General features: G+C 47.8%; 2 protein-coding genes across 2 annotated transcripts; one reads left to right on the top strand and one right to left on the bottom strand.

Moving 5' to 3' along the window:
• Positions 1 to 3,595: 3,595 nt before the first annotated feature.
• EI90DRAFT_3048819 (uncharacterized protein) lies at positions 3,596 to 4,114 on the bottom strand. The gene is made up of 2 exons (XM_039059642.1): positions 3,696 to 4,114; positions 3,596 to 3,637 (listed from the first exon to the last, which is right to left on the bottom strand). The coding sequence occupies exon 1, from the start codon at positions 4,074 to 4,076 to the stop codon at positions 3,906 to 3,908; it is 171 nt and encodes a 56-aa protein (XP_038918333.1). The 5' UTR covers positions 4,077 to 4,114; the 3' UTR covers positions 3,596 to 3,637; positions 3,696 to 3,905.
• A 2,346-nt stretch (positions 4,115 to 6,460) lies between these two features.
• EI90DRAFT_374335 (uncharacterized protein) lies at positions 6,461 to 7,096 on the top strand. Its single transcript, XM_039067529.1, has 2 exons — positions 6,461 to 6,800; positions 6,865 to 7,096. Exons 1-2 carry the CDS (start codon positions 6,590 to 6,592, stop codon positions 6,966 to 6,968), a joined length of 315 nt encoding a protein of 104 aa, XP_038918332.1. The 5' UTR covers positions 6,461 to 6,589; the 3' UTR covers positions 6,969 to 7,096.
• The last annotated feature ends 3,501 nt before the right edge of the window (positions 7,097 to 10,597 follow it).

The raw sequence follows: 10,597 nt of genomic DNA, 5'->3' as shown, positions 1-10,597 counted from the left end.
TATAGGGAGTTTCATGGTTGACTGGGCTAAACTAGATCCAAAGTGAAATTTCTAAAGTGGCATGTGAGTGACAAAACTGGACCTAAACTGCATCTAAACTGGCCACTTTGACTTGGGGCTCAAGAGCCCCAATTCAACTTTCTAAACTGCATCTAAACTCAGGCTTACTGCTGATAAATCTGCAGACCCTGAGAGTGTGTCTACTATACAGTTCTTCATCCCAGATCACCTGTCCACTTTCATCAACCATCACCGTCATCTCGTCTCCACTGTCTCCACTGTCACTGACTCCAACATGGTCTTGGACTTCAAATGGGAACTATCATAGCATAGGCTGCTAGGGACATGGAGTATGTGCCTTGTCTCTTTCTCCTTATTCTCTTTCACACAATTACCATGTCACTGACACTTTGGCCTCATGACAGAGCACAGACACATTCATACCACATCCATGCCCTCTCCCTCAGTTCTCCATAATCCCAACCAGCCTGAGTTGCTGCAAGCAGGGAGACAGGCATCGTGACATATGTACAAGGTGAGACATGGATGGAAACAAAGGTGGAGGAAGAGCACTATGGACAATTGGATCAAATTGCAGTAACACACATGCAAAGGACACAGCACTTGTGCGACTTAGAGTGTTACATAATACAGCGTGGTAACGGACTTAGGGGAGCCGGGACCAAGGCACTTTTGATGCACTTCAGACCAGAGCACCGTGAATGCCCTGTTGCAAAGTTCTGAACTGGAGCTAAAGTCACTCTAAACTGAGGTCTCACGTGAGCCAAAATTTGGGTCAGTTTAGATGCAATTTAGAATCCAGTTTAGACTCAGTTTAGCCAACTGTGAAACTCCCTATTATGCGCGATTCCTGGTTTTCCAGGAGGAAGTTTGGTTGGGTGAGCAGTGACTCTCCCCAGTTGACATTGACGCTCCTGGGGGTTCCAGAAGGGGTTCTTGGAGTGAAAACTCCACACTCGCTTTGCCGTTGCAGAGGGTGCTTCCCTTTCATAGAGGGGTCTGTTCGCTGGTTTTTCCTTACTTTTCCATAAGGCTTCCTCAGCAAACTCCCTCATTTTGGTTCACCTCCTCTTCATTATCTCAGAGACCTCCTCCAAGATTGGTGACCTTGCCTTGTCTGGCATGGCATGGGGTAGTGTAAACAGCGGAAGTTCTGTTGGAGCTTCCACGCTCTGGGAGATCCTGCTCTCAGGGCATTTTTTCGCACCTTCTCGGGCTTCCAGCCTGAGAAGAAGTTGGTCTTTGTTTTCCATCCTCCATTCAGATGGAACCTGGAACAAGTCCAGTAGTTTTTCGGATAACCAACATGGAGGCTCTTCCCTCTGTTTCCCTTTCTCTGCCTTTGGGGCTTGACTTGGGGACATGGGGGAGGACTCCAGGGGATAGTGGGGCCCTGGAGTTTCCTGCAACTCTATCCAATCAGCTTTTCAGGCTGATCATTCAGCGCTTATGCATTTATTGTGCAAGTTGATCACCTCCTGAGGAGGTGAGGGATCTTCCCCAGCTTGGGTTAGATCAGTATGATGTGGAGTTCTAGGGGTATTGGGCCCCACACTTACTCCATGTAAGTTTCTAAAACCTTCAGGGGCCAGCCCTGAGGTGGTTGCTGTTTTTGGATCGTGTTGATCCTCGTCATCGTCTGATGACGGCTGTTGATTCGAATCTCCCATGATGGGAGATTGCAGTTTCTTGATGAACCGCTTGTTTCTTTTTATCGTCGCTGCAGATGTGACCTTGCCCTTGCAGGCATGTTTAGGCGCCATTGGCACTACCAAGTCAAGATGTTAAGATTGATAAGTTTTAGTGGGTTGTGTTGTAAAACACACCTCATACACTTAAAAAAGTGTGAGGTCTCAGTGGGTAACTCAACACACAGAACTGTAAATGATACAATGGTGTGTATTTTATGGTGGTGTGTAAGCAGTTAACCAGAGGTTACCGCTTACCCATGTGACTATATGTATCTTTAATTACATATGGCTCAGGGTTCGGGGCTATTGCCCTGACACTTTGCCACATCTCCCTCTCCCATGATCACAATAGTCTCCTATCTGTAAAGCAACTAGAGTTACCTGAAAATTTTATGCCGATTATACCATTGATTGGCCTCTTGGAGTGATCATTGAGTATCCAAGCAGTGGAGGAGCATGTTCTCTGAGGAAATGTGCGGTAATTGATCTATAAGCGCTAGCTCAGTCTCAAGCTGTATGCACGAGAACTATAATTGTATTACCTATAAGCGCTAGCTAAAGGCAAAATACATATCATGTAAGTTACAGAATAAAAGGGATGAGAAATGAAAGGAAGTATTACTGACCTCAGTCTCAAGCTATATGCACGAGAACTGAGGGAAAAGGAAATAATTCAATGAATGAATGTATCAGTGGCCTGGCATGGATAAGTCTGAAATAATAGAAAAGGGAAGTCTTGTGACTGAGTAGTCACATGGTCTAACTGAGGTCAGACTGTAGGATCTGGAAGAGTCCGAATCACGAGCGGCTGTGGGAACATGGCTGAACAGAATGCTCGCTCCACTCCCATAGCACATGGTTCTCCAACATTCTCCATATCTTTCACATTGACCCCACCAGCCCAGCCTTACCTCAGCACAGCTATCTATATGGTTTTGGTTCTCCCAGTGGCATGCACGAGGATCTTTAATGCTGTGCATTGACTGATTCTGGGGACAGCATCTAACTTGTGGAGGTCGTGATGCATGTAAACCGTGATGTCCTGACATTGTCTGGGTCAAGGAATGAAAGTCTGCAAGTTCAGCTACTTGGAGTTACACCCCATGCCTCTTAGTTTGCTTGCCACGATGATGTCAGGACACAGGTCTGTGATGAACATTGCCTGCATTGTGGGGATCCCAAGCCATTTACAGCAAACAACGCTCACGAAATATACTGCACTTCAAAGATGGGCTCAAGATCTCAAAACTATTATGACTGATGCTAAAAGGGAAGCCCTGAGTGATTTGGTTGTGGTGGGAGGATGCATGGAACTGCCAACAATGACTCAGTTTGAACTTGTGACCAAAATATTTGGATCCATAACCGCAATCGGGTTATAGCTATAGCACCCAATAAGTGTCTAATCAGGTGTCAGGGATCAGCAATGACCCTGGACCCTATGCCGGCTGCGCGTATGCGCGTGGGAAGTATGCCGGTAATTCCCGTCTACTCCGCTTACCTAAGCCCCGGTGACCCGGATCATCTCCGGCATTGTTCTGGAACATTCTATGATCACGTGATTCTATCGGCAATCCGTTTGGTTTCCTTATTGCCGGACTCTACATGTATATAGCTGACCCTAAGATGGGGACATCCCTTTCCCCCGGCTTTAATCACAACTAGGTTATCGGAGCATCTTGCGCGAGCACGCACGTCCCCTGACATCAGGGCTATCAGGCATTGGTAGTGGGAACGGCCACAAAGGGCCAGGTGGAATTGGCGGCATGCACGCGACATGTGACCCAATCCGTGCTCGTACATACAAAGAGGAGAAAGAAAGCAGACGAAGGTTAATGGGAGTGACAATAAGAGTCAAGTTGGAAGTAGTGAAACATAAAAAACAAAATACAACACAGAGCTAATGTACAAAGACAACGTAAAAAGATAAACATCAAAAGCAAAATACAGCACAGAACTAATATACAAAGACGATGTAAAAAGATATACCAAAAAGAAAGAGAGGAGTGTTGGGGAGGAGGTGGGAGACAAGAAAAGGCAGTAAGAGCTGAAAGCTGAAGCAAGCGGGAGTGAAGTCACACCGCGAAAAGTGTTGGCAGTAGCAAGTTCAGGGAGAACAGAGCATCGGTAGCGGCAGCAGCAGTGGGTCAAAGGAGTAAGCCCAGAAAAAACAGGCGGCAAGTTGGATCTCACTCACCGAGGGAGCGCGAGATACCAGGCGATAGGGGGAGGAGAAAGGGGGGCCATCAGGGTCCCTTTATAAGCACGGCCAAGGCAAATGAGTGCTCTCCTCAATAGCGGAAGTTCAGTACGTACCTCCACTGAATGGTCCGCTTCGCGCATCTGCGCTGAAACATCCAGCATACGTCTGAGGCAGCGTCCCCTGACCCATTCAGGCTAAGTTGCGTGAGAAATCACGAGAGATCACCGCGATCAGTGCTGGGAGGCATGTGAATGCCAACACGGTCCCGACAGGGTGCAGCCAGGTTTCCCAGCTAGTGGCGAGCGGAAGCGGGAACCTGAGATCAGCTGATGGTAAGTTGCTATCCCATGATTAGTCTCGTGAAATGGAGACATTAAACAACAATAAAACGAAATTCCGGGGTTTTCCGACAAGCCAGCATCAATATCACGTGTGGCTGGATCCGTGCCTCGTGCAAAGTGCGCGCACTGGTACCTCTGACACGTGTGCACCCACCCTTCCGGGTATTGCTTCCGTGAAAGGAATTGCAGCATCAATATCGCGATTCGCTGAAGCAAGCCTAGCTTCTCCCAAAACATGTAATTAAGCGCACGCGTACGAGTAGATATCCATGCCTCGTGCAAAGGGCGCGCACCGGTGCCTCTGACACGTGTGCACCCACCCTTCAGGGCGTTGCCTCCATGAAGTGCGCATAGTTGACCCAGCATCAATATCGGCGATTCGCTGAAACAAGCCTAGCTTCTCCCAAATTATGTATGTAATTATGTATGTAATTAAGCGTACGCGCACGAGTAGCTACTGATGCCTCGTGCAAAGGGCGCGCACCGGTGCCTCTGACACGTGTGCACCCACCCTTCAGGGCATTGTCTCCATGAAAGGAATTGAAGCGCGCATTCAATATCGCGATTGGCTGAAGCATTCTTCCAAATTATGTGATTAAGCGTGCGCGCACCCGCTACCTGAAAACGGAAGCGTACCAGGGTCAGCTCAATAGTGGGGTAATTACGTAAGTGCGCGGGTAGGAGGCACAATATTACCCAAAGAAAAATAGTAAAACCCGGCATCCAGCATCACCGCGAGGCATTACGGACAATGGTGGTGCGAACCGTTCATTTTAGAATATCGGCACAAACACTGCAGTCAAAAACTAGTCCTACAAATTCAATCGGACCACGCTTCAAAAGCTCCAGTTCCCTATGTGGTTGGACGGATGCAGGCCAAGACAACCAGTCGATCAACAAGTCTCAGCGCGAAAACAAACGCGCTGGGAGAGACGCCAAACGCCGCTGGACGCAATGGAATGTCGAGAATTAATGTGGCGATGAGTTGGAGAAGTGGGCGGGGGGTTTCCTTCCTGTCTGACTGTCAGAGTCAAGATGACATTGAGGAACAAACGTGATATTGGTGGGAGCTGGCATATATTAACCAAAACATTGTCTGATCATGTCACCGTTCAATTCATGTCGACATTTGCAGCAGCCACGAACATGACATTTGAGAGGTGACATATAAGTTCTCGCTTTGTCAGCATTGCGCGTTGATAAGTTATGTACGCTTTACTACGATCTGGCTTGGCGGGAGATGTCCGTAGGTTTGATGAACAACCACAATGTGATTCATTGCATGGCGTTCGTTTATTGATTGTTATATTGTTATATAACTGGGGAACGCCGCCTGAAGCGGCAGATCCCGCTACTCTTACCTCGCATGCATGTTCACTCTCAACGTTACTATTGGCTGAGATGAAGTCCGAGATTCACTCTCGCTCTGTAAATCTACCGCATACTCTGATAAGTTCAGGACCACGTAATTTACACTGCAGCCATGCAGCAAGCGGAATAGAATTGTATGGGGCAGAGAATGGACCCTGGGTTTGGGGGTCATACAGGACCCTGTGCATAGGACAATTGAGTTTGGGAGAAAAAAATGTAGGAGCGCTACTACAGGAACGGAAACGGAAACGGAAACGCAACGGAAACGAAACGGAAACGGAAACGGAAACGGAATTCACAAATATATAAGGGGTAGGGGGTACATTGATCGCTTCGTGTTAGGTACGGGCAAGACCACTTCAGCCAAGAACGTCTGCTCCCACAGTCTTCCCTCCAGTGTTGGCCCCAATGGGTCACATGGTCCAAAATCTCTAGGTCTAATTATTAGTCCGTTCGAAATGTCGACGTATGATTGAGACTTCGCTTAGAAATCCGACCACAAAGGGTTTGATCGTACTAAGGCTTCGTCGCCTCTGAATTTGAGGCTCTGACCTCGGGTGAGCAATCATCTTTGACATCGACGCCTCATGTTGCGCTAGTGGGCCTACCTCACCAAAAGAGTAAGTATAACATGAATCAATTTGTTCTCGTCACTTGGATGACTGAAATTTGAAACCAGAAACAAGTTTTTCGGCACAATCATTTATTCCTCCCTGACTAGTTCCAAGCAGGCATACCTCTAGCGTGATACCGTTATGCGCGTATCACTCAGGATGGACATATCAGGATGCGCTAACACTCACCCGGCATTCGTGTGAGGTCAGGCGCGTGATATCCGTGGGACCTTCATCTCTTCTCTACTTAAGTCCAAACCCCACCCCCCCACCGAACTCTACCCTCATCGAACTCTCTACCCTTGAAATACCCTTTAAATTGCTCGTCCTCACCCGTACATTTCGTCTATGTCCGATTACGCTTGTTTCCCGTGCAGGGTGGATCATCGATGTGAGAATCTCACTCCTTTCCCTACGCAATCGCCTCTCACTGCTCGAACTTTTGTAACCTCGAGCAGTATGCCCACTGACTTCCAGGGAGGAAGGGGCGTGTGGGATCTGTCGCAAGAAAGGCTGGGAATGTCAAGGATTTGGCGAGGCAGTCCCCGGATGGTACAAGGTATGTTGCTGGCTTCGATGCCTCATTCAAGCCCGTGCACTGACCTCTCCCAACTTGGCACCAGGATCCTCTGTGGATCGCTTGGGTGAGGAGAGATCTTATGCCCCAGACTCGCTCGCGTGCAAGAATCTCTGTGAGGGCAACGGCAGGGCGTATGTGTCCGTCTAATCTCCAATTTCTGTAAATCTTAGCTTCCATTGGTCCACAGGTACCGGCGCTCGTCCTCATGTATCATCCGTGACCTTCTATCGTCGCCGCGATTCAGGTGCGCGACGACTACGTGGCGATTTTTTGCCTGGGCCCTTAGAGCAAGGTCCCCATGTGACGCTCACGCAAGCACCTGTAGGACTTCACGCACTCTCGAACAGTGTCTCAAACCAAACTCCTGGCTGCATCTCTTACACTCCCCTTAACCTCCCTTTCCATGAAGGGTATGATGGTAACTGTCACCCGCAGGCTTCGGCTCCTAACCACCAACTGCCACTACGACATTCCCCACGAAATGTTTTTGTGCCAGAGTGTTTCAGCCAATCAGGACAAAGCTGGGACGAACCGCCTCAAACTGCCTCGGTTCCTCATTCGGATAGGGTACCAGGGCCGAATCCAGACCTCACCCCCCTACATTCGCCCTCAACTGGTTTAATGGCCAGTTCTGGTGCCACTCCAATTCCCGATACTTTCCCAAGTAGCCTTTATTGCGAAGGGCATTATGGTGGGCATGAGATTGGGCATGAGGTGCCTGCCAATTGCTTTCCCACTCCTATGACACGCGTCCCATCTGACGGATGCTGGGACAGTGCACCTCTAGCCTCAAATGGTCCTATCATTGCGGATCACAATTGGTGGCAGCCACAAGCAATGCCTGCTAACAATACATTTACTTCGACCACAATACAGCACCTTCCCTTGTATCACCTGCCGACAACTGCAGTGTGGTCAGAGTGCTTTGACCAAAACGGACCGCATTAAGTGATATTTTGGAAAGCTTTTCCATTTGACAACGACATGATTCTTGGATTTGGAGTGGTTTGTGCATAGTGTTCGAGATCAGATGCTTCACGTTGTCAGCACACAATCTTCCTGCATGTTGATCATCTGCATATATTGTTCCTGGTCTAGTGTTGCGCATGAACTGCTGCCTAGCCTACTTTCTTTTTCTCCATGTTGTTGTGAGTGCTTGTGCCTTTGACAAGCCGAACCCCAAATATTTGCTTGCTCTCGTTTTCATCTTGTGACCACAGCAGCCTTGTCTGGTATGTCCCATTGGTTCAGACTTGTATCCTATATCTCACACCCAATCATCCTTACCATTCCACCACCCTTCCGTTTCTCGCATCTTCCTCTCCCAACCCATTGTCTGAATAGTGTGTCTGCCTGTCTCATCGCGGAATTTTCCCTGTTGTGCCTCCAGTCATGCTCAATTCCCGGGCTGGAGAATGGGCCAAAGCTGATTTGGGCATCGCACTCCGGAGTAGGGAGTAAATGACTCCAGGCTGGATGGCATGTGGAAAGATTTTGATTTCGCAACCAACTATGTAGAGAATTTTTACTGCGAAAAACGAAATATTAGGGAAAAGTAACAAGCAAAGACCCTGATGCTGTAGACTCTAGTTTGAGATGTTATAGAGAAATGAATTTGGGTCTCAATTGCTAGTGCCTAAATTGCGATTCAGTGTTTGGGAGCATTTGAAGGGTCAGAGTTTAATTCTTCAGTGTGGAGTTATATTTTCTTTTGCCCGCTCGCGGCTCAGTTGAAGTTGAACTATTACCATGCAACATTTTTCCAGTCCTTATACAAAGTCATAGAAGCACCTTAGTGACTGTGTAGTATCAATGAATCAACTTGAACAGTGTAAGGCCTGAAGAGGCCGCACACGCTTTCTCCTCTAATCTCAATTTTATTATATTTTAATCTTGTATATTAAGTCATTGAAATCGCGTGTGAAAGTGCGCTTGTCTAGTATTTACCAAGCCACATGTACAGTGCCCCAAAAAACTGTTGCAATGTTTTGCACTTTTCACTTGATGAGCTTATTGCACCATGGGAAGGGATTCTAAAATTTCAAAAAAATATGAAAATGCACTAGTATCCCATTTGGAACTCTACTAATTATTGTTAGAACTGGGCGAGGGTGGACGATTCTGGAGGGGAACCAGAGACTTAGCAAGGAGGGACCTTGGCCTCAGCGACTCAAGTGGAGCGCTGTGCCATTGCTGTTTGTCCATTTGGTCCTTAATTTCATAGGGGGCGAGCAGGAAGTCTCTAGGGGGCATTTCAGGTCGATTTCGGACTGAGGTTACAAGTTACTATGTACATTGTATATAAGGAGGGGTCCGGAATCAAAAGGAGCGAGGGTAGGATGAAAGGAGACAAAGGGAGCTGAAAGGAGGGGCAACACCGAGGGTCAAGGGTTTGACTCAATGGTGTTTCCCAAAGGAGGAGTGAAGGGCCAAGGCCTAAGGGGGAAGGAGGGAGGATGGGAGTGGGGAATGGCCAGCTGACTGAATAGAAAGGAAGCAGCAGCCCAAATAGGAATGAGGGAGTATAGCAGAACTGAATGGAGCAATGCCATAGTTGCAAGGTCTGACGTAAGTCTGGAAAGTCTGAACTTGGAAGTTAAACTCCGGAATATTGGCAAACGTAATTAAATGGAATGAGCTAACCAATACAATGGGTATAAGCGGAGGTGGGGTCAAAGTCCGAGGTTGGAGCTAAGACTGGAGGTTCCAGAGACAGAGATGCAAACAGGATTCCAGAGCGGAGGTCTGGAGTCAGGAGCATAGGTGTTGCATACTTGTCTGGAAGGTGTCGAGGTTGAGGTCGGACCTGGAATGTTCCAGAGTCGGACCAAAGGTGGTGTTGGAGCTGGAGGTGGGGTAACCTCTTGGAAGTCAGCAAGGAGGAGGTGACGGAAGGGGTGATGTTCGGTCTGAGATGAGTATTGGAGCAGATGGAGATAGGGTAGGAGAAGGACAGGAGAGTGGAGGTGGCATGAGGGGTGAGGGGAGGTGTGGTGTCAGGTCCGAAGATGAATATCGGAATGGACAGTGGTAGGGTAGGACTGTCAGGGCACATCCGCCTGACCCGGCCCCACCTGGCCCCACTTCACCCAGTACCCCACCACCCAGTCTTCTCTTACCTCCTCCCCCCTTCCTCTTTCTTTCTTTCTCCATTCCATTCCCTCTTCATTTATTTCACTTTCTCTTTATTCTACATGGACGACCTTCCCTTGTATCAATGTACCATTGACCCACCCAGAGCATGCTCACGACACGCCCAGCCCAGGCACCTTGGGTGACCCCCACTACGTCCAGCTCGCGCGTTCACAGCGGACACTGAAGGAGAGAACGAAGGAAGGTCAGTTGGGAGGTTCAAACGAGACCACCACCAAGCTGTTCCCTGGTTCTTTAGTTAGGATGGGGAAGTGTACTAGTGTTATTTATTGTAAATATAGTACCAATCCGAGTGTTTTGGCTAATTCTATTTTTATGGGTTAGTTTTAAAGTTCCTGGGAATTGACTTACAGATAAACCGAGCCCTGCGGAGCTGTTTCTTTATTGAAATTTCTTAATTTGTCTAGGTGTAATTCTGTGTAGCGTTATTTTTTAATTTGGATTTAAACTTGAATTTAATCTTCTACTTGGTGAAGTTTCAAAGATTCTATTCAGTTAATGAATTTGGATTGTGTCTGGAGTGTCCCTTGAGTTTGTTTTATTTTTGTCTTATTTTATTGTTTGTTTTTAACAGTAGCAAGATAACTGTTTTGTGTTTACACTTTGAAATCTGGAGTGTTAAC

This window comes from Cantharellus anzutake (assembly GCF_015039405.1).
Source record: "Cantharellus anzutake strain C23 chromosome Unknown EI90scaffold_14, whole genome shotgun sequence".
In the NCBI taxonomy this organism is placed as follows: Eukaryota; Fungi; Basidiomycota; class Agaricomycetes; order Cantharellales; family Hydnaceae; genus Cantharellus; species Cantharellus anzutake.
This window is presented reverse-complemented; position numbering and strand designations above follow the sequence as displayed.

Coding starts and splice junctions, on each gene's coding strand:
- EI90DRAFT_374335 (XM_039067529.1), top strand. CDS start 6,590: ATGTCCGATTACGCTTGTTTCCCGTGCAGGGTGGATCATCGATGTGAG. Junction 6,801..6,864: donor CAGTCCCCGGATGGTACAAG/GTATGTTGCTGG, acceptor ACTTGGCACCAG/GATCCTCTGTGGATCGCTTG.
- EI90DRAFT_3048819 (XM_039059642.1), bottom strand. CDS start 4,076: ATGCTGGATGTTTCAGCGCAGATGCGCGAAGCGGACCATTCAGTGGAG.